The sequence below is a fragment of the Gopherus flavomarginatus genome, chromosome 1, assembly GCF_025201925.1.
Source record: "Gopherus flavomarginatus isolate rGopFla2 chromosome 1, rGopFla2.mat.asm, whole genome shotgun sequence".
Taxonomy (NCBI): Eukaryota; Metazoa; Chordata; order Testudines; family Testudinidae; genus Gopherus; species Gopherus flavomarginatus.
In genome coordinates this window covers 181,499,826-181,520,761 of record NC_066617.1, presented here as the reverse complement: position 1 = coordinate 181,520,761, position 20,936 = coordinate 181,499,826, and the positions used below count along the sequence as shown (strand labels likewise).

General features: G+C 41.4%; 1 protein-coding gene across 2 annotated transcripts in view; it reads right to left on the bottom strand.

Moving 5' to 3' along the window:
• Positions 1-8,591: 8,591 nt before the first annotated feature.
• The window catches only part of VGLL3 (vestigial like family member 3), a 55,938-nt gene continuing 43,593 nt past the window's right edge, over positions 8,592-20,936 (bottom strand). For both annotated transcript variants that reach the window (XM_050961165.1, XM_050961173.1), the window contains exon 4: positions 8,592-14,867. In XM_050961165.1, the coding sequence (XP_050817122.1) occupies positions 14,824-14,867 (44 nt within the window). In that variant the 3' untranslated portion in view covers positions 8,592-14,823. The remainder of the gene's footprint in view (positions 14,868-20,936) is intronic.

Here is a 20,936-nt window from a genome sequence, read left to right as displayed (position 1 = left end):
CATTTCAACAAATGTAGCCATGCAAGATTCCAGGCATTCTAACCTGAACAAGCAGTGTATTTTAGGGGAGGTTCTGGAAGCATTTTTGATACTTGTGACATGATTTTGTAGGCTGCAAGGTACAGAGCGTGGTGAGTGTGTTTACCACAGGGAGAACACATTGTTAGCCATTATGATATACTGCCTACTGGAAGGGGAATAGATAGTGAAGAGGACAATTTTTCTGCATATGATGATGTCATCTGGCCAATTGAGGACGTTGTGAATGAGAGGTATATCCTAAGGCCCCGGGATCACCTGCTGCTAAACTTTTGGGGTAAAGGAACGGAATTTGCCTTTTTGCTTCCTGCACCCTGTTGCTGTTTTGTTTCAGGGGTCCTGCTCCCTACACTCAGTGTTACGCTTCCTATTTAAGTCTCTGTGTGTGTGTATGTGCACACACGCATGTGCATAGCATTGAGTGTGTGCAGCTACTCATCTGCTGCTACATATCTTCTGTTCAGACTGTTCTCATGTTTTGGTTAGACTGTTGCTGACCTAACCGGTTCATGGTCATTACAAATTTTAATTGATAACCTACCTACATGTCTTGTTTTGTGGATTATTTTTTGGTGGCTTGGGATTGTAGTACAGGGGTGCATGAGAGTGTAAAATGGATCAATGATTGTTGTCCCCTGCCCAACATGTGGTCTGAAAGTTACAAAACAATGCACTTCTTTTTCACATCAGGCACTTAGAAAGGCTCCCAGACTGACAGAGGTCTCATGTAGGCCCAGCAAAAGCAGAACAGATCTGTGAAGAATCCCCATTGGAAAGCCTCTGAGAATTAGTCAGTAATAATTTTGTTCACCTCATTTAGCCCCAAATTTTCCAAGTAAGAGCTGGCTATAAGGAGTTCTGCTCCTGTTACACCCAGCCGGGACAGTGTGTCCTGTCTTTGTTTTCAGCCATCAGGCCTGTCTCAAACACACCCTGACAGCTGCAAAAGTTTTCAATGAAAACAATAATTCTACTTTCCCTTTCCATCTGCCTGCAGATGGTTTAAATCTGACCCATCAAAAGGGGTAGAGGGGGGAAATGAAAAAAGATATTCCAGCTGAGAGGAAATTATAGTGATTGCTTATTTCATATAAAGAAAATGACAGGTTTGTGATTTGCAGAAGAGGACTTGTAATTGTGGATTAAGTTGAGCACGGGGGAACTGGCGGTTTTGACACTGCATTGGGCTGGGCTGCCAATATTGCCTTTCAACCATCTTCAAACTGTCAGTCAGCTATCTACAAAATAATCAGAAGTGTTTGGCTTGAACTGCTGTAGGAATGTCATGGATTATGGCTACTAACCTTCTTCTCCTTTCTCCTTTGCTAACAGTCACTGAAATACAGCCCAAACTGTAAGAATGGAGTAATCTATCAGCCATAAGGAATGGTTTCGTTATTAGCTTTATGGTACAACTACAGAATTCCTTTCAACTTTCCCACATTTTAGACATATTTATAGCTTCATCCTTCACAAATCTAGTGCTGTTTCCTGTTTATCATCAGACATTTACATTACAAATGCTAGTTTGCAGGGGGACACTTAGGGCTTATGGAGTTAATAATGAAGAATAAAGGCCTATCACAGCTAAATCACTGGTTAACAGTGACGGTAAGTCATCAGTGTTTGGTGAACACTGTCCACAAAGTCAGTGATTTCAGCTTACAACACAAAAGCCAACCACTAAGGCCCAGATTCTCGAGGGTATTCGGGTACCTAACTCCCACTGAGAAGTTAGGGAAATTCATGGGACTTGGGTGCCCATATTCCTTTGAGGTCCTCAAATCAAGGATCCGGGCCTAAGGTAGATGGCACCTTTGCTGGTGGTCTGTGATAAGCGGCCAAAGGTCAAATAGGAGTGAAGGTGGAAGTACCCTCTCACCTCTAGATCTTGTCCCTCGAGCTCAGGGTGAAAGCACTTTTGGAGCAGTGTAGAGAAGCTTGGTCACCTGGGACTAATCCTCAAAGGTATTTAGGCCCCTAACTTCCATTGATCCTAATACCAATGCCTAAATATCATTGAGGCCTGGGCCCTCCTGCCAGTGCCATACCTGTCCAATGCACCTTGCATGCCCTCTTGAGGGCCCTCTGTCTCTAAAGGGCCCTCAGATAGGCTAGCATATTTTGTAAGCACTAAATTCACACACAAAAAGAAATTATTTCCCTGGCACAGGTAAAGTAAAAAGTTCACCAAGCTGTATGGGGGCATAACAGTGTCCAAATTCTTCGCAGTGGTGTGAAACACCCTTCTGAGATATCCAGCCTGGTTGTGGGTGGGGTATTTGTGATGGGTGTTGTTTGTACCTGCTTTTTCTTTTTGAAAATGTGGTTTAACACCATACTTAGATGTTAAGACCCAGATCCTCAAAGGTATTTAGATGCCTAATTTCAATGTGAGTTATGTGTCTAGATTCCTGAGGGTCCCAGAGTATCTTATTCCCATGGTGCAGCTATGTACATTAGGACATGTGTAAGGACTTATAGAATATCAGGGTTGGAAGGGACCTCAAGAGGTCATCTAGTCCAACCCCCTGCTCAAAGGGGGCCCAATCCCCAGGCAGATTTTTCCCCAGATCCCTAAAAGGCCCCCTCAAGGACTGAACTGTCAAAGCTGGGTTTAGCAGGCGAATGCTCAAACCACTGAGCTATCCCTCCCCTCCCGCTGCCATAAGTCCTAGCCATGGGAATCTCATATTTATTTATTTACTTATTTCAGATTTTGCTGATTGCAGCAGCTTCATGAGATGAACATGGTTTTCTTTTCTTTTCAGGAAGGAACCAGGGAGATGATAACCTTCAAGAGATTTACACCAGCATCCTCCAGTGCCATACAAACAATGTGATGCAAGTCCCTCAGTCTACGACAGCAGACAATTAGACTCGGCTATCACTAATTCAGGGATCTGCCCTGCACTCACTGTGCTGGCTCTTGGGAAGCAAAATGCCCATACATCTCCTATAGCGTGGCCAAGACTTTTCCTGACACGTAGATGGTGGAAGTGGGGTAATTTTACCTGCTCCATGAAATGGAGATGTAGAGTTGCTCTGGAAGTGGGGAAAGGCCCTTCTCCCCAGCCCACCAGGAAGTGGGTAGACAAGGAGGTGGAAGGGGAGTGGGAGCAAGAAGAACCATGCCTCTACCCTCCCTAGCCCCATGTGGTGTCCCATGGAACTGACTGGGGTGGAGGACAGCTGCACATTTTTTCAGGACAGCAGTAATTTACTTCCCCCACCAGAGCAAGAGTCAACTTTCTGAGTGAGTCATTATGTCTCCTAGAGCCACCTCCTGGTTGGTGCACATTGCCACTTACTTAGGGCTTCTAAAGTCCTTACTGCTTCTGAGCAGTACCATATGGAGCGAATAAGCCCACTAAAAAATAACATGTGTAAGGGTGGCAGACAGCCTGTGCTTGGTCTGCTCTCCTTAGCCCAGTGGTGAAAATCCTGATCTTATGGAAATCAATGGCAAAACTCCCATACCATTCATTGTCATCAGTGGGACCACTGAGTGTGGATAAATAAAGAATTGCAGGCTGCAAGGGCATCAATCCATCCCCTTTCATTAACATTGAATTTACTTTAGGAAATTAATTGCATACCAGTGGTTAATGCTTTGGTGTCACTTATTAGTAGGAAACTGAAAACTGCTACAGAAAACATATGATGTTGTGCCTTCTGTTACTGCTCTTGAAAGGCCAGATTCAGTTAAAACCACACTCCCCCTGCTTCCAGGGCAAAGTTTTTATTGAACATGGAATTCAAGGTGTCTGCATGTTACATGGAAAGGAAGTTTCACTACGACTTACAAGGCCTCTCACTGAAGCTAAGGCAATCTGTAAAGCGTCACACGCCATTGGACGAGCCCATCCAGCTGCCTCCCGCCTTTTCCATTGGGAATGGCAGCAAAGTAATTCTCTTGGAAAAAACACAGAGACTCAAAAAAAAAAAAAAAAAAAGGAAGAAGCAATGGAAAAAACCCACCATTACACAAATCCTCCTCACGTGGCCAGAGAGTACACCCCACAGCTGTTAGCTTTGTTTTGCATATTTTACATATTTACAGATACAAAATATTTCCAAACATCCCTGTGTTTATTTTAAAATCCATCACTGAAAGGTCTGGCAAAAGAGACCCAGTGAAAATATAGTCACTGGGTGACGTTTGCTCGAACTGTTTTTAATATACTCCCATTGCTCCCACTAAAATCAATAACAAAACTCCCACTGGCTTCTAGAGGAGATGGATCAGACCCCCTATTCCAGGGCCAACCAGTCTTAGAACAGATGAGGCCTGGGTTTCACAAATAAGGACAGTCTTTGCATTTAAGGGAGGGATTTTTGTTTTCCTCCAGCAAAAGGCTAATACAAGAAACAGGGTGTACGTGTGGGTGGGGTGGAAGCAAATTGTCCAAAAAAACCCCACCAGAAATAGATAGCCTTTCACAGCTGATGTGCCACCCAAATGGAGCAAAGATGAGCAGCCTAACTGAGATCTAGGAGAGCGATGGGCTTGGGATTTGCTTCCCATCTTAAAAGAACTTCATACTCAAACTAATTGTCCCCTCCCTGCCCAACTCCCACGGGGTTAGGGTAGATTTTATAATCCCCATTTCAGAAAAGGTGGACAGGTGGATTGATGGTCAGTGGGATTCATTTCATCATATCAGAGAACATAAGGCTGGATGGGCTCACTGGATCATCCAGTCTGACTTCTGTATAGCACGGGCTATAAATTTCACCTAATACCTCTTTACTTAACTTGCTAACTTCAGTTAGGCTAAAGTATTTTAATACTAGCACTCAGAGACTCCTGTGTCCCAATCTAGCGCTTAGACCCTTTAACTAGGCTTCTGTTTCCACAGCCTTTACTCACCCATTTGGGGAGAGCAAGATCCATGCTTACTCCTCTGCTTGGCACAGTCAGGTTGTAATCCTGTCCATGAGAAGGAGAACAGGGGCTGCTCACCAGAGCAGCGTGAGCAAGTGGCCAAGGGCAGGGGCAGGGAAGAAAGGGACAGGGGCTGGAGAAGCCCTGCTCCATACCCCCCAAGCTACTAGAGTAGCCGACCAGACCATGAAGAGGTAGGCAGGGAATAAGCTGCTCAAGGGAAAATTGTTCAGTAACTTCCCCCAGCACAAGGTTGGGGTGCAAAGAAAGCAAAGGCAGCATCATGACTCTTTGTGTCTCCGGTCAGAGACAGGTTTCTTTCTGGGGGTGGTGCAAGGTTGCTGTCGAAATGTCTGTAAGATGATAACAAGGCATTTTATCCCTCACTGAGCCAGCCAGACATGCAAGAGTTATTTGGCCTGGAAGCTTAGGGATACTTTGAGGGTGGAGAATCCATATGCAATTCTTCAAATGTGTTTTTTACACGAACAACAAGAAAATCAATACATTCGGGACCTGCCCATTTGAAAGAGATTAGGGAGCCTGTTTCTCTTTTATTTCCAGCCACATGAAAAGACCAGTATGTCACGCTTAAAGGGGAACGGCTTTCAAGTATTTGGCTAGATACAGAAACCTTTGTTGCTACATTTGGCTTCCAATGCAATGCTGTCTGCTGCTTGGTTGGTGGTGGGAAACTAGAGCTGGTGTTCTTCATTCTGTCTAAACTCAGTGGGCATGGAAAAAAACCAAAACCCTGCTCTCTGAACTTTGATTCTACCATGGGCATTCACATGACAAATCATTTTCAAAGCCAGAGATACCTCTGTTACATGCTATGTCTAGCATCAAAACTTTATTGCTCAATTTCTTTCTCCCTCGAGTAATAAACCAATTGCAGATGTACAGCTATTGTCAAAGCAAAGACCCTCTGATTTAGGGTTTTTACAATAGTTATTGATTGCTTTTGATGAGGCCAAAAATGATTTTTCAAAATGTAGGAATTTACTGGATGATTGCAGGTTCCAAAAATAATAATAATAATAATTTCAGTGGTAGTTGGTGTCCCTATAGAACACACACTTCAGCTGTGAAGAATTATCACCAGATGGCTTGATCTCCACCCTGCCTGTTTTAGACACATACAGACAACCCAACCTTTTGAATTCAGAGGCTTCACAAAGAAGATGATCCCAGTCTCAAACATAAGGGCCAATAAAGACCAGAGGTGCAGCTCAGGGCATCTTCTGTTACAGGAAATGTGCCAGTCACTGAGAGCTGTGGGACGGTGCAATGGCACCGTGCCTTGGTTTCTGCTACTCTGTGCAGAACATTTTCTTTGAACTGTGCGGCATGTGTTGCCAGCCCAAATGCTGTGTGTAACATCAACAGATCCCCGGTCGTCAGCAAGTGGGATCAAATCTGGGACTTCTAGAGATAAATGCATGAGCCTCTACTGCATGAGTTAAAAGCCACGTGGTTCTTAGCTAAGGCTGTAGAGCAGACCGATTAATCTCTCTCTAAGTGGTCTTGGTGCCACTAGAGAGATCAGAGTACCACACCCAGGAGCATGTGGATTACATATGCACAATGGAAGTAATCTGGCTTGCACTTTGTATGGGGAGAAGCACCTCCCTATGTCCTTAAGCATCAGAATTCAGCGTTAAACTGGTACAAGTTTAAAATAAACATTTGGAGATTACAGCAAGCTGCTCAAGTGGTGTAAAGTAACACTGAACTCAGAGGTATCAGCTGAGGATCTGGCCCAGTATGATTAAAATCAACCTATACACTGCTGTTTCTGTAACCCACGCTTGCCTGGTGTGTGCTCTGTTCTCCTCTAGTGGCACCTAGATCACTTACAGATTAGTCAGTCCGCTAAGAGCCGTGGGGCTTTTAGCTCATGCAGTAGAGGCTCATGTATTTAGCTCCACAGGTCCCGGATTTGATCCCGCCTGCTGACGAACGGGATCTCTCAACATCACATTTCCTGAAGTTTATTTCCCATACTTGATAGTTACAATGGCACATATATGGCAAGGCAAGACACCTGTGGTATGAGTCCTTGAAAGTATGGGGCTCAGGCGTGTGATAACATAACCAAAGCCTTATTAGGGAGAGAAATCAGAGGGAGAGGAAGTAGATCAGTTTGATCTCTTTTATATTTCATGGCTGTCTCAGAGCAATGCGGTGTCCATTTGGGACTACTATGCAGTGTAACAGATCTTTGGAGAAGTAGTTTCCTGTTATTCATTCTGAATTTTTCTTGACCCTGATTATGCCTAGCTTATAATAAACCCACTGAACAAGTTCTTTCACTTTTTGGTGTTAACCATCAACAAATATATGATCGGTGTGATTATATGCCTCCTGTCCCTTTTCATGGATTAGTCAAGCTATTCCTATATATTTCACCATTCCTAGTCCTTCCATGTTCCCTTGCACACTGGCTCCCAGTCCCCATCGCTCCTCCTCTCAGTTTGCCTACTCCCATTTCCAGGTGTCTTACTCAGCTAGTCTCAGTATCCTGGCTCCCACTCTCATTCTTCTCTCATAGGCTCCTTATCCTGTATCGACTGCTCAGCTCTTGTGCTCCCTGCATTTCAGGCAGGCTGCTTCCTTCTCCTCCTCCTCCTCATTGCCTGGACACCAGCAGAAGAAACACCGAGAACACAGGAGACAGTTCAGGGAAATTCTTTCCCAGTTCTTATAGCCTTGGGCTGTAGCGTGCTCAGGGCAGACAGAATCTTTAGTTCAGTGGCTTTCAACCTTTTTTTCATTTGCGGAAACTTAAAAAAATTCAAATGAGGTGCAGATCCCTTTGGAAATCTTAGACATATTCTGCAGGCCCCCAGGATTCCACAGACCACTGGTTGAAAATCCTGCTTTAGTTTATGTTGCTGCCAAACTCTAATACATCTCTATTGCAACCTGCGTTTTTTCAAAGGCTTAAACCTTGACTACAGTGCAGTTTTGTTTTGTTTTCAAGAGAATAACAAAACACACATCCACGCCACCAGGACATCCCCTCTCCACCCGCCAAATGTCAAGTCTCCAATCCAAAACACAGAAGCACAAGATTTTCTCACCAAAATGGTTGTACATAATTTTTTAACATAAGAAAACAACAGTTTTTTGCTAATCCCATTCTCAGAAATGGCTGAAACATTTGTACTGAAACTTTCTAGAAAAATGCAGTCTGACACAGATACCTAACAGGTGAAATTTCAGAATGAACCATTATAGATTTATAAGCAATTGAAAACAGGATCTTCCAACTGGAAGGTCAAGCAGCCATAAAAACAGATGGTGCTACCACCTTCACCTACAATATAACCTCTAGCATGTATTAAAAGACTACACAGTAAAACAACCTTTTTCTAATGTACCTCTAATTAAAGTGCTACATCCTGGAAAGGAAGAAAAAAATTGTTGAAGGCTCCATGTGTCCCAGTAAAGTCAACAAAACATAAACAATTTAAAACAAATAATCCCAGTTGAGTCAGATGATAATGTATGGAATCAAGAGCAAGTACCTTCAGGGAAGAGTCTCATTTACTATTCCCAACACTTGTTTTGTTTTCTGATGAAAAGCATGTTGTAAATTCCTTTGCTCTAAAAATCAACCTTGTGGGGGGAAAAAAATAAAAACCACAGGATGCTGTAATTTACTAAGAGATTTATGAATTCTTTAGTTGCATAAGAATAAAATATGAAAGCATTAGCTAATGGTCAAGAAATACAGACAAAACCAAAACTGCTACATAAAAATATAACAATAAAAAATTCACATTAAGTTATTTATTAAACAATGAAAAAACCCAACACTTTTCTTTACATCATGTCCCCCATCAATTTTGATGTGGGGCACAAAAGAGTTAAATGGAGTTTTGAGGGCAGTAAGGATTGAAAGTGGATGGGAGGGGAGAGGCACCTGATTTGATTGATGGTTTTAAACAACAGCTACAAATCTTGGAAGGGAAAGGGGATTCATTCAGCGCAGCAATGATTTGCAACTTTGCTAATAAAGCATGTAAACTTCAGTTACTATAAAAATTGCTGTTGCATAAATACTAATGGCCTGATCCAAAGCTCACTAAAATCAATGAAAAGCCTCCCACTGACTTCAGCAGACTATGGATCAGACACAAAGTCAAAATTTTTGCCCACCAACACTGTGGGATGGAGATCAGGCATTAGAAGCTGATCCTGCTGACACAGCTGTCACTGAAGTCTTTCAACTGACATCAGTGAAAGCTGGATCCGGTCTTTCACGAGTAGGGATCCTAGTTTTCCATGATAAAAATAAACCAAAATTCTCCAATAAATAAAAAATCATAAAAATCTGCATTTTCCTGTAATTAAAATGAAATACTGAACTTTAGTTTTCCTACCCACAATATAGACAGATATAAGGTGAACACAATGTTTTATTGATATATTTACAATTTTTAAGATGACAACGCAAGCTCCACCACTCAGGGCTGAGCCCCATCCATTCGCTTAATTACTTGAATTTTTGGTTATTAGCTCGGACAATTAAGTTAGATCTGACAATTAAGGTTCCACTGTATATGTTTTTATTTTTTTTCACAAAATTTCAAAACTAAAGATCTGTGTAAAAACACAAACTCTGCATTTTTCCACAGCAAATGATTTTCTAGGATCCCTGCTCAAAAAAATAAAATAAGGGCCTTTATTTAGCTATTCCCTTTCTAGGGCTCAATCTTGCATAGCGGTGGACATTAGGTGGCAGAGCCTGCAAAATGCTGAATGTCTGCTATGGCATTCTAAGCACCCCTCATCTCCAACTAACTGCAGTGGGAGCTGAGGATGCTCAGCACTTCACAGGAAGCTCTAAGCACCTTATAAGATGCAGCCCCCAGGAGAGCTACTGCAGACTGCCAAGTTCAGTGCTCTTAACAGAAGAAACACTTTTTCTAGTCAGGGGATGCCAAGAACCTCAGAGTGTGGATTAAGGGGTCCGCAACACTGAGTTTCAGAAATATCTAGTTCCCTTGTTGGGTCTTCTTTGCCTATGTAGATTGGGTACAGCACTATGCAGGTGCTGTCCAAGTATCTGCATGAAATGCAAGAGGTACTCTTCTCTCCTCCGAGTGCATCAGGATCAAGCATTGTAAGAAAACTACCTTTGGCACTCCTGTCACTGTTAGAGAGTTGGATCTTGCACAGGCAAAAGACCCTTGACTTCAATGAGAACTTTGCCTAAGTCACAACTGCAAGACTGAGACCACGAGACTAATACTAAAAGGCAATGTTTCCTTAAAAAACAAATAAAAAACAAAAAATCCCTTCTTGCTGGACCTGGGAGTTCAGTTTAAAAGACATATATGTCAAGTGAACTTTTTTTTCTTTACAGCCTCTAACACTAATAGTTCAAACACACTTTAGAAATCTCAAGAGGCTGGAATATTTTAAAAAATCTAAAATCTTTTAAAAAATTATCTGTTTAACAGAAATGTAAATTAATGCTCTATGGCTAAAAGGAAAGAATTGTGCCTGAAGTGAGCAGAATGATCCATTGTCAGCAGTTATCACTTGTCCACCACATGAAAACACATTGCACCTCTGTTTATAAACACCTGCTGACTGCCTGGTCACATTTGTAGGTACAGCCAACCAGGGTTTATCAAGAGCATCTGAAAGCCTTTTGTACAGACAAAAAAAATTCACACAACCCTGAGGTCATGGAGAACATAATGAAATGCAAATGCCTAAATATTCAGAGTCAGATGGGATTTACCATACAATTCCAATTAATTTCTAAAGGAAGTGAGGGGAGGGGAAGGGGAGAAAAAATCTTTTATAACAACTCCAAAAAAATTGAAAAAAGATAGTGTTCTTTATAAAGCATGTTTTGAGGAAGAAACTGTTTTTTTTTAAAAGCTGGAGGGAAAAACATCCAAGAAGATTTCCATGTTATAACGCCCCCCCGCTCGCCACCTCTCTGATTACCTTGCAGAATTATGTTTCTAGTACTGAAAAATCTGAAGAATCAGAACAAAAGTAGGTCTCCTACCAAGAGAAATGTATTCAAAATCTCCAACAAAACTGTGTCTTCTGTGTGACTAAAGGCCATATTGTTCCACCAGTTTTTAAGCTGGAAATGCCCTTATTAAAACTATTGGGGAGTTCTGCTTCAAAACTAATGGACAAACAGAGTCTCGGGAATGGTTCAATCTGGTTGACAGGTCCTGTTCCTACTTATAATCTATGAGAGTGGTCCACTTTATTTCACAGGGGGTAGGATCAGACCCCAGATAACTCAGTAGGTAGAAACCTCTACAGAAAGAGTTAAGTACTTTATAATAAAAATTTCATTATTTGTATGGACACAAATATCATTTCGGCATCTCCTCACAAAAATAGTAATAAAGTACATTATGTTAGTACAGGCCCTCACAAAATAAATCTGCCATTTTCCTGGGAGGGCAGTAGAATTTAGCATATATGCAATGAGATGATTCCTTTTGCAGTGTATTAAGACTTGTGGACTGATTGAGCCCTTTTTTTACAGACCTTTTCTCTTATGCCCCGAAAGCAGGCAGTCAGAAACTTTCCCTTTTATTTTCACTGCCATCAGTACTCTCAGACTGAAATGTCGCGAGTACAGAATCTGTTCCTTCAGGAATGGATATCAACCCAACATCTGCTTCTCATAAGCCCTTTTTCTTTTCTTTTCTTTTCTTTGTTTTTTTTCTGGTGGAGTAAATCTGTTGACTTCAACTGTAAAGGTTTGTCATGTGGAAGATTTGTTCTTGTCCTTCAAGTTTTAGAATATATGAGCAACCACGTTACTACAGCTTTGGCTTTATTTTTTTTCCAGCTAATTTCTTAGCAAAGGTCAGTTTAGTTGCTAGTGAAATCAAATTTAACAGGGAGAAAAATTTAATAAACCTTTACGTCAATTGATCAGATGCATTAACTGTTACACCAGTAGCGTGTTTTTATTGGCGCTCTGTCTACCTGACCCTGCAGAGCAGAAGAAGGACTTTAGACTTATTCTCAGGTTAGCCAGTGGGAAGAGCCCTTATGGTGGAAACAGGAGATGATGGGATCTTCAATCATTCACATCTCGCTTACCTGCTAACCCATAATAACAAAACTAATTGAGATTTGAGCAGAAACTTTGGACCTTGCCGTACTGTCTTTTTAGTCACTGGGAGTTCAACGGGAACAGGAGCAGGTCCTTCCCTGCTCTGTTGTTGCAAAGTAGAGAGCAATCAATTGGCCACTATTACTAGAAACAGGTGAGCCAATTCAGATATAATAAGAATCAACCAAAATTCAAAAAGGAACTTCTTTTTTGGTTTGTTTTTAGTTCAAAATGTTTGGTTAGAACCTTCCCCTTGCAGGCCTAGCCAAATCTATGAAAAACTTGTTTTTCACCATTTCCAGCAAAGCCAAACCCAGGACTTTCTGGCACTGCCACAAAGGAGTCTGATCTTGCAGTAGTTCTTGAACTACAATTTTCTTATAAGTAGCCAAACTTTTAGAAGCTTATGCTAGCTTCCTGTCCTTGAGGTTTTTCTGTTGCTAACTAACCCATTGAGCAACAAAGAAACCAGCTCCCCCAGGAGAGCAGCATTGCTATGAGACTGTAGTGGGAGTGAAGTTCAGTATCAGGAAAAAAATGTTAATGACTAGGGGAGATAGGAGGAAGGAGTTTAGGATGTTATAACTGGGGCTCAGATCTTTAGGTATGCCCCAATCAGCAAAACATGTGCTTTAGCATTAAGGGCTTAATTCTGAGATTCTGAGTGCCTCCATTTCCAGCTAGCTTCCATGGGAGTGGAAGTTGCCAGCACCTCACAACACCAGGTCCTAAGAGCGTAGAGGAAGGTTATCTCATCAAGATATAGAACTGAACTTCAGGAGGTTGAGCACATACAGCTCCCATTCACTTCATTTGGAGTTGTGGGTCCTATGCACTTGTAAACCCCACATTTAAGATGTTCACTGCCCTAAAGACAAGTCAGCCTCTGTCTCAGTACTGATCACACTTAGATTATTTTTGTCCATCTTTTGAATGTTTTGGCTGGGAGAGTGGTAGCAAAAATAGAATATATGATAGGAATATTTTGAAAAATGAGAGAAAGCTTAAATATATGTTAAAAGCTGAATGGAGCAAAAAGGCAACATTTCCAAACAATTACTGCATTACCAACTTCAGCCCTCATCCTGCAGTTAGCACTACACAGGCAGACTCCTGACCCCATAAAAACCCCACTGAAGTCAAGGGAGCTCTGTGCATAGCTCCACCTACACCAAGCTAATTGCAAGATTGTCTTTTTTTTTAATATACAATGCTACAGCTCTTATTCATGGAATTAGTCCTTACTTACACTGTCTTCCAAAGGACTTCTCGTGTGTGTGTGTGGGGAGCTTCTAGATCAGGCCCAATCCAGCAATTCTCTTGCAATGTTCTGTGGCTAAAATTATCAAAAAGTTATCTCAGAGTGGATTCTTAAATGGATAGCCCAAGGCTAAAAATTCCTAACTGCCCATGAAGTCCATAGGAGCTGCAGGCGATCAGCCCTTTTCAGATTCAGTCCCTAACATGTCTCAGGTTGGGCAACCAAACAAAGAGGGACCAGAGATCAGAGGCCGACTTTTGAAAACTTCAGTCCAAGTTCAATTAAATAGGAGCTGAAGGCACTCAAGCAACTCATACAAGCTATTCAGCAAATTGCAAGGTCTGGCCTTATGAAAATACTGTTTCCACGAGTTGCAGCTTTTTGCAAAACCTATATTTTATCCTTGAATGTTCACGTGAAAAAAAAATCACTCTTCAAATGGCCTAAACTGAAACTCCCGCCTCCCAAAATTATTAGAAATGAAAATACCAATTTGTGGATGGTTATCACAGAAAAAGGGCCTGATCCAGAGTCCATGGATGTCAATGGGAGGCTTTCCATTCACTTCGATGGACACTGGGTCAGGCCCAGGCTCCTTTTCTCCTTTAAGTCCATATAAATATTTGGTCCATTTTGAAAGAATGAATGGGTTGAAAATATAGATCCTATAATAAAGGCAGATTTTGCCCCATGCAAAAGGTTTCACACATTTCTTCTCATACTGAGCACAGCACAAAGCCATTTTCAGAAACAAGAAAAAGAAAACATAGACACCATTTCTACAATCTGACAGGCAGGAAAAATATTTAGTAGAAATGTTAAGAGTAAATTTTAGCTGTTTAAGCTAGAATAAAGGACAAAAAACTGCAAAATCTTGCAAAAAACGGAAACAATGAAGGATTGGACTAGCAAAGGGTTTGCTCTTTAAAAAAAAAAGACAATTGAGGTAACAAAACAAACACACAAATACAAACATCTAAAAACAAGCGTTTTATACATTTTTTGCCAGTGCTTCTCTGAGAGCAAGTTCTTTAAACAGAACTTAACAATTTTAAAATTTTTTTAAAAAAAATACGGCATCCTAAAATAGTCCACCAATTCTTACCCAAACTTTCTGTATTTCTACAAAAATAGACACACAAAGAGCTACAAAAACTCCATTCCTGAAAGGATGAGCACTGTAGTCAAGGCACAGTCTTTTCCCTACAATCAAGGCTGTGCATTAAAAAACCCACCAGAATGAACAAAACAAAACACTGTTAAAGGAGCAAAACAAAGTTAGGTTGCACAGCTGCAGCAGGCTCAGATGAGGAAAGAAAGAAAAATAAGTTTTTTTTCTTCTATGGTCTGGGACCCAGAAGTGGCCTGCCAAAGAAAAGGCTCAACAGCAAAACCAGAATGACTGGCTCTTCATCTTCTCCTTAGCGTGTGTCCTTTGCCCCCGTGCAGAAACAGTCAACAGTTTCAATATCATCATCCCAGCTGTGGGGACACTAGCTGGTGCTAAGATGCATCTCATCTTCAGAACCAAGAAGATTCCTTGCTTTTGTCCTGATGCTGTAGACCTAGTTTTAGGGAAGAAAAAAAATGAATTAAAACTTGATAAAACATTCCCTTCACCACAGGAAAGTGAGCTGGGGTAAATACATTTCTCAAAATCCTATATCAATAGTCCATCTACGCTACAACTGTCTTGGGGGGGACCTGTTTACAACGCTGCTGTCCTCCCAGGATAAGTAAGTATCCCTGAACTGCCTTAGACATCCTTGCATACTTCAGTAATGCTAATAGTTTACACTGAGCAAAACTGTATCATGTTTTAACTTCACTGGGAGTTGTAATCAGTGTAATCTGACAGTGTTGTATTTGTAGTATAGATGGGCCTTCATGGAGCAGAACCAGTTTTCTCACATGATTGGATCATGGTTCTACTACAACTTTACCTCTTTTCTAGAAAGCCTGATACATTTTAACATTTTAGGATCTCAGAGCCATCTGCAGTTTTTCACCTTGAATAGGGGGTGGCAGGGATGGGGGGGAATTCCCACAGCAATTTCACCTACAGCACGTTCGATTTTTAGCCAAGAATTGCTTGTGCTTTCACACAAGGAAAATAAATGACTTTCATCTTGAGTTTGGTATGAGTTTCTCTGATATTTTCCTTTATAAACGTAAAGGACCAGCCAATAAATGTGCTGTGCAGGGGCTTTCATGTTACAGCAGTGGAATCTGTGCTGTAATTTGGAATTTGTCTAGTCCAGAGGGATTTACTCTTTGCTAGAGTTACATCAGGAGAGAGCTAGTACTTAGACAATACAAAGTGTAGAAAAAATACATACAAAAAAACCTTACTTGCTAGTTTAGTTATAGCAAAAAATACAAGCTAAGCACTTTGATGTCCTATTACTTTAAGCAAAGTAAGAGAGACAAGTTGGGGGAGGTAATATCTGGATCAACTTCTGTTGGTGAACGAGAAAAGCTTTTGAGCTCCGCAGAGCTCTTCTTCAGGTCTGGGAAAGACACTCAGAGTGTCACAGCTAAATACAAGGTGGACATTAAAAGATCTTTCCCACTATAGCCATAAGATGACAGTTATCACCATGAGAAATATTCAGCAGCATTTCTGCTCTATACTGAGCTATAAATAGTATTGTCTTCCTATTTAGTACATGAATAGTGCCACTAACTCATCCGTTGTAAATTCACCACTGGCCTAAGCAGGTGCAAATTCCCATTTGGTTCCAATGGCACTGCACTCACCTAAGCTCAGGATTTCTTTGGCCATTAATCTGTAACAATTAAAGATGGGACAAAAATGGAACCTCCTATCTGAACATCTTCACAGTTCAGGGCTGGGGCTAGAGATGGTTCCCTAGGTTTGTACCCTCCTGTACAGTTTTTTAGTTTAGCTGTGCCCAAGAACGTCCACATGAGTTTCAGAATTTTAAACTCACAATGTAACGTTTATTGGATCAGACCACCACCTCTTTTCCCCATGAATGTATATAGCTAAACTGCTGATGATCAATAGCACCTCAGAAGCCAGCTACAAAGTTACTAGTTATTGCTAGTGGAAGAGAAGAACAGTATATTGCATCATCCACCAGATGACTTCAAAGAAGTTTGCATATATTTGTGAAGGCTGCAATTGATAGGTGAGGAAACTGAAACACAGAGAGGTTTCGTGACTGTGATTATGCCAATAATAGAACCCAGACTGTCCAACTGTCAGTCCTTTACTTTAATCACCAGCCAAGCACTGATCTTCAGCTTAACATAGGGATGGTAGAAGTGTGATCCAGGAACAAATGCAGCTTACAGACGAGCCAAGTGAAGCATATGCCTACACTAACCTTTAATAAGGAGACTACTGGTCCCAGGGTGCCAGGTCCAGCTGCCCAGATCTGGATCAAACACAGCATGCTGGGACCTGTGGACCCTGCTGGCCACAATGCCATATTAAAGAGGAGGGAAGTTATTGTTTGCTCCATTTTCTATCTCCTACCAAATTCTCATGGTTTGCTTCAGTTAGGCAAAGTTTGGTCATCCCTGATTTAAAGCATCTGTCTTCAAACCTGATCCTAAGATTGAGGGACTTGGTTATGTGATGACACTCTCATTTTGTTTAGGTGTCAAATTTTACTTCCCAAGGAGTCTCTCTCTCTCTCTCTCTCTCTCTCTCTCTCTCTCTCACACACACACACACACACACACACACACACACAGCCAAAACACGGAGCTTTTTAAAAGTTACTTCAAAACCAGCTCTTGTGATTATGTGTTATTTCCCCCTTTTATCTGCAAAAACTATTTGATAAAACCAGAGGGAGTCATTAGCCAGGCAGACACAATTTGAGGGTAAGAAAGTCGTTAAGGTGCCTCATCAAGTACGAAGGGCTACTAAGAGGCAGTAAAAGAGGGTGTGGGGAAAGGAGTTAATATGGTTCTAACAGCCTTAAAAACAAAGACATATGTTTAAGAGGATGTAGGTTTGTCGACAGAATGCAATAGCAAGGGACTAACCCACTGATCAGCTCCACCCTTTCCACTAGGTGTCTTTGGAGTAAACAGATAGGAATTTTAACATAGATGAGGGAAAGTAATAAAGCCCACACATCTATAAATCATAAATACTGAAAACAAACAAAAAACGAAAGTTTGTCTTATAAATCTTGGGCATGGAACAGTTTATATGCCTTTTCTTCATTATTTCCCCACCTCTTTTACTGGAAGACAATCTGCAGTTCTACCAGCATGCTGTCCCAGTCTAGCTAAGTTTCTGAACAACAGTGCTTTATCCGACAATAGGCTGATTGAGCAAACATTTTTCCTCTTTATAAAAATGTCGTTGCTTGTCTTGCATGACTCAGTATTTCTACATTTGCAGAGAAGTGTCTAACTGCGAAACGCTGGCACTGTGACTAATTATTGCTTGTATTAAAAAATCAGGTCATTTAGAAGAAGTCTAACCCAGCTAGCGAAATTCAAAGACAAAGGGTCAAAATTATGGCAGGTGTAAATGGAGTCAACTCTCCTGAAGACCGTAGGCCGTGTTCACTTAAGCATGCATTGAATTTGCCATAGTGGCTCCTATATATTTCCAAAAGGAGGGCTGCATAGACAGCTGGACAAGGAGACGGAAGACTACATTTGATCTGGTTAAATTGTATCTTATTCATGTGATCCTCACCTTTAATATTGAGATATAGACTTCAAATACTCTAAAATTCTCTGTTACGTGGGTGCAGGAAATCTCTTCTTCTACTCCCAGAACAACTGTACAGCAGCAGCACTTCTAGCACATTCTTAAGGGGTGAATAATCCTGTTCCCATTCCCCTTGGGACTACCAATGGTTCTGGAGGCAGCAGAATGAGTATGGGTCCATTGTGCAGATGGGTGGATGGACAGGATGAAGGATGCCTACACTCCCTGCATGCAGGCATGCTGTATACCAGTGCATGGGTGAAGGAGAGGAGTGAATTCTGAGGGTGGGGTTGGTTGGACCACAAGTTCCAGCAGCCATTCCCCAGGACTGGGAATCAGGGCAGTCACAGCTTACTGCAAAGTTGTGACAGCTGTGGAGCAGCTTTGTAGTCTGAGGGGTAGGGTGAGGATTCCCCCTTCTCCTGGGACTGTGCCTAAGTGCACAGCCAAGTTGCTGGACCTGCACATAGACAAAGGGATTTAATCCAAGCAAAAGTCTCAAAGATGCCCGCTAGGGGTCATGGCCTAGTCAACGGCCTCTCTTTACATAGGCAGTGATCTGCAGCAAGTTCTGGCAGGCTATTCTGTTACAGCCTGATCTAAAGCTTATTGAAGTCAAGGGAGCAGAAACTCAGGACGAGTTTCACATAACGCACCATAACAGTAGTGAGTCAGTTTCCTTCAAATCCTATGTCTTGGGCTCTCAAAACTTCAGTACGGCACTATTCACCGAAGGCCAGCAGTTTATAATGTATTAAGAGATTTTGTTTTTGCTTAAAAATTGTTTAAGAAAAAACCTACAGTGCTAAAGTGGAAGTGTATAGGTGTGTTAATTTTCAGCACAACATGTGGGGATTAAACTACATTTAATGGGAGTGAGGTACCTAATGCCCCTTCCCACCCTCTGCATCCCCCAGCATCACACTAAAACTGAATCCATGGAAGTGTAAGAAGATGTGCAAAACAGAGACCAGTACTTTACTGAATCATTGTTCATGGAGCTAGCAATGTTCTGAAGCACAAATTCCCGGGGTGTTGATAATATATAAAGGAATCCCCTCTTCATGACTTTAGTCACTGAAGTTTTTTGGCACCAGCTACTCATGAGACCAGAGATCTGACTCAGAACAACAGAATTGCAGCAGTGTTGCTGGTATTGGTAAGTTTACAGGTTGGTCTCCTCTGGTGATCAGAACACCCTCATTCAACATAATTTAGCATGAAGAATTTTGCAAAATATTTTTTTATAATCACATGTGACTGCAGCAAAAGAAGTGTGGCCCACAGTAATTATTAGGAAAAGAAGAACTGCTTAAATTGCATGCCTATAAAATGTATGCCAAATTATTTTTTATATTAAAAATTTAAAGCTCATGGGATGTGACACTTGACCACTATAAAGGTAGATGTTCTTCTTTTCACCAAAGAGGTACAAGCAATGACAGCTAGAGTTCAAGTTTTCCTGTCAATATGCCTCTATCCTGTTCTGGATGGACAATCTCTCTGAAAGAGGTTAGTTCATTCTCCACGGCCATTGAGTTCTTCGCCTCTCTGCTGATACTGCCAGCATGTTTGCCAATTAATGCCAAATGTCATTATCCTTACCCTTATCCACTTAGAATCAATTTTCAGGTAGGCCCCTGAACAGTCGCCAATTGATATAAACTTTGTTGCTGCCAGCCTGAGCTAGATGTGAACCACTGATTTAGAACTGAAAAGCTCCATATGCCATTACTATTCTCCTAGGCAGCACACTCCCCTTCCCATGAAGGATAAAAAGTAGGGTAGTTATAGTCAACCCATGGCCTTAGAATGACATAGCTTTGGGGCTGCATATGAGGCTCTGGGGGAGTGCAAGCACGTGATTAAAGCTCCTTTGCTCTGCTTGATTTCATGCAGAATGCCACTCACAAGAGCACTCTCCCATTCCACACAACTCAGGCAAAGCCGGAGGAATCAGTTCCAAGCCATGCCCTTTCCAACAACCACAAAGTGGGTAGAAGGGAAGAAAAGAGAGAAAGAGAGAAAATATTGAATAAAGTCATAGAGAAAAGATAATCATGATGCAACATCTTCCCATTGCCTTTCAATGTCTTCATTGTGTCAATACACAACTATGTTGAGTCATGATGATGCAAATATTGCAATACAATGTTAGACTGAGCCATAAGTCATTACTCTGTGTCCCCCCCAAAAAAACTCCCTGTTTATAAAGGGTTATATACAGCGCTTAATTTGTGCCAGGGCTTGCCAGGGCTCAGCCCTGGCACCTGTAGGCATTGCAATTCATAGGCCAGCACCTCCGGGCTTTCTGCATCAGTTATGAAAATAATTAAATAATTGATTGAGCCCCGGAACCTCTTTCATTACAAATTAAGCACTGGCTATACACCAAACTGGGGACATTCCAGTGAGTTTGCATGATTGTGTTTACAGCATATGGCATTCTGAATAGTGAGAGGTAAGTAAAATATCTGTCAGTTTGAATCCTGATGTTTCTGGCCCGATTAAACCAGTAAGGAGGTGCCATGCTCTATGATCTATGTTGCACTGTTAGCACTCTGTTCTCAAAGAAAAGAGTGAAAGCAACTGGTAGCTTAAAACTAACAGTTTAAAATGAAAATAAATAAATAAATGAATAAATAAGTAAAATAAAAACCAAGTAGTTGGCAAATCAGCTTCCCACCAGTTTGCATTGAACACAAACAATCTGGACCTATGGAGTAATCCATACCATGATAAAAAAAAATGGTTTTCCTGATCTATGCTTCTTTAAATAACTCCCTATATCATCCTCAGAAAGTTGAGTCAACTGCCTGACTTCATGACTGTTGGAATTACCATCATGCTGAATCAGCCTACTAATCTATCATTGGCAATGGCAATTTGCTGATGCTTCAGAAGGAGGTAAAACCCCCTCACTAATGTA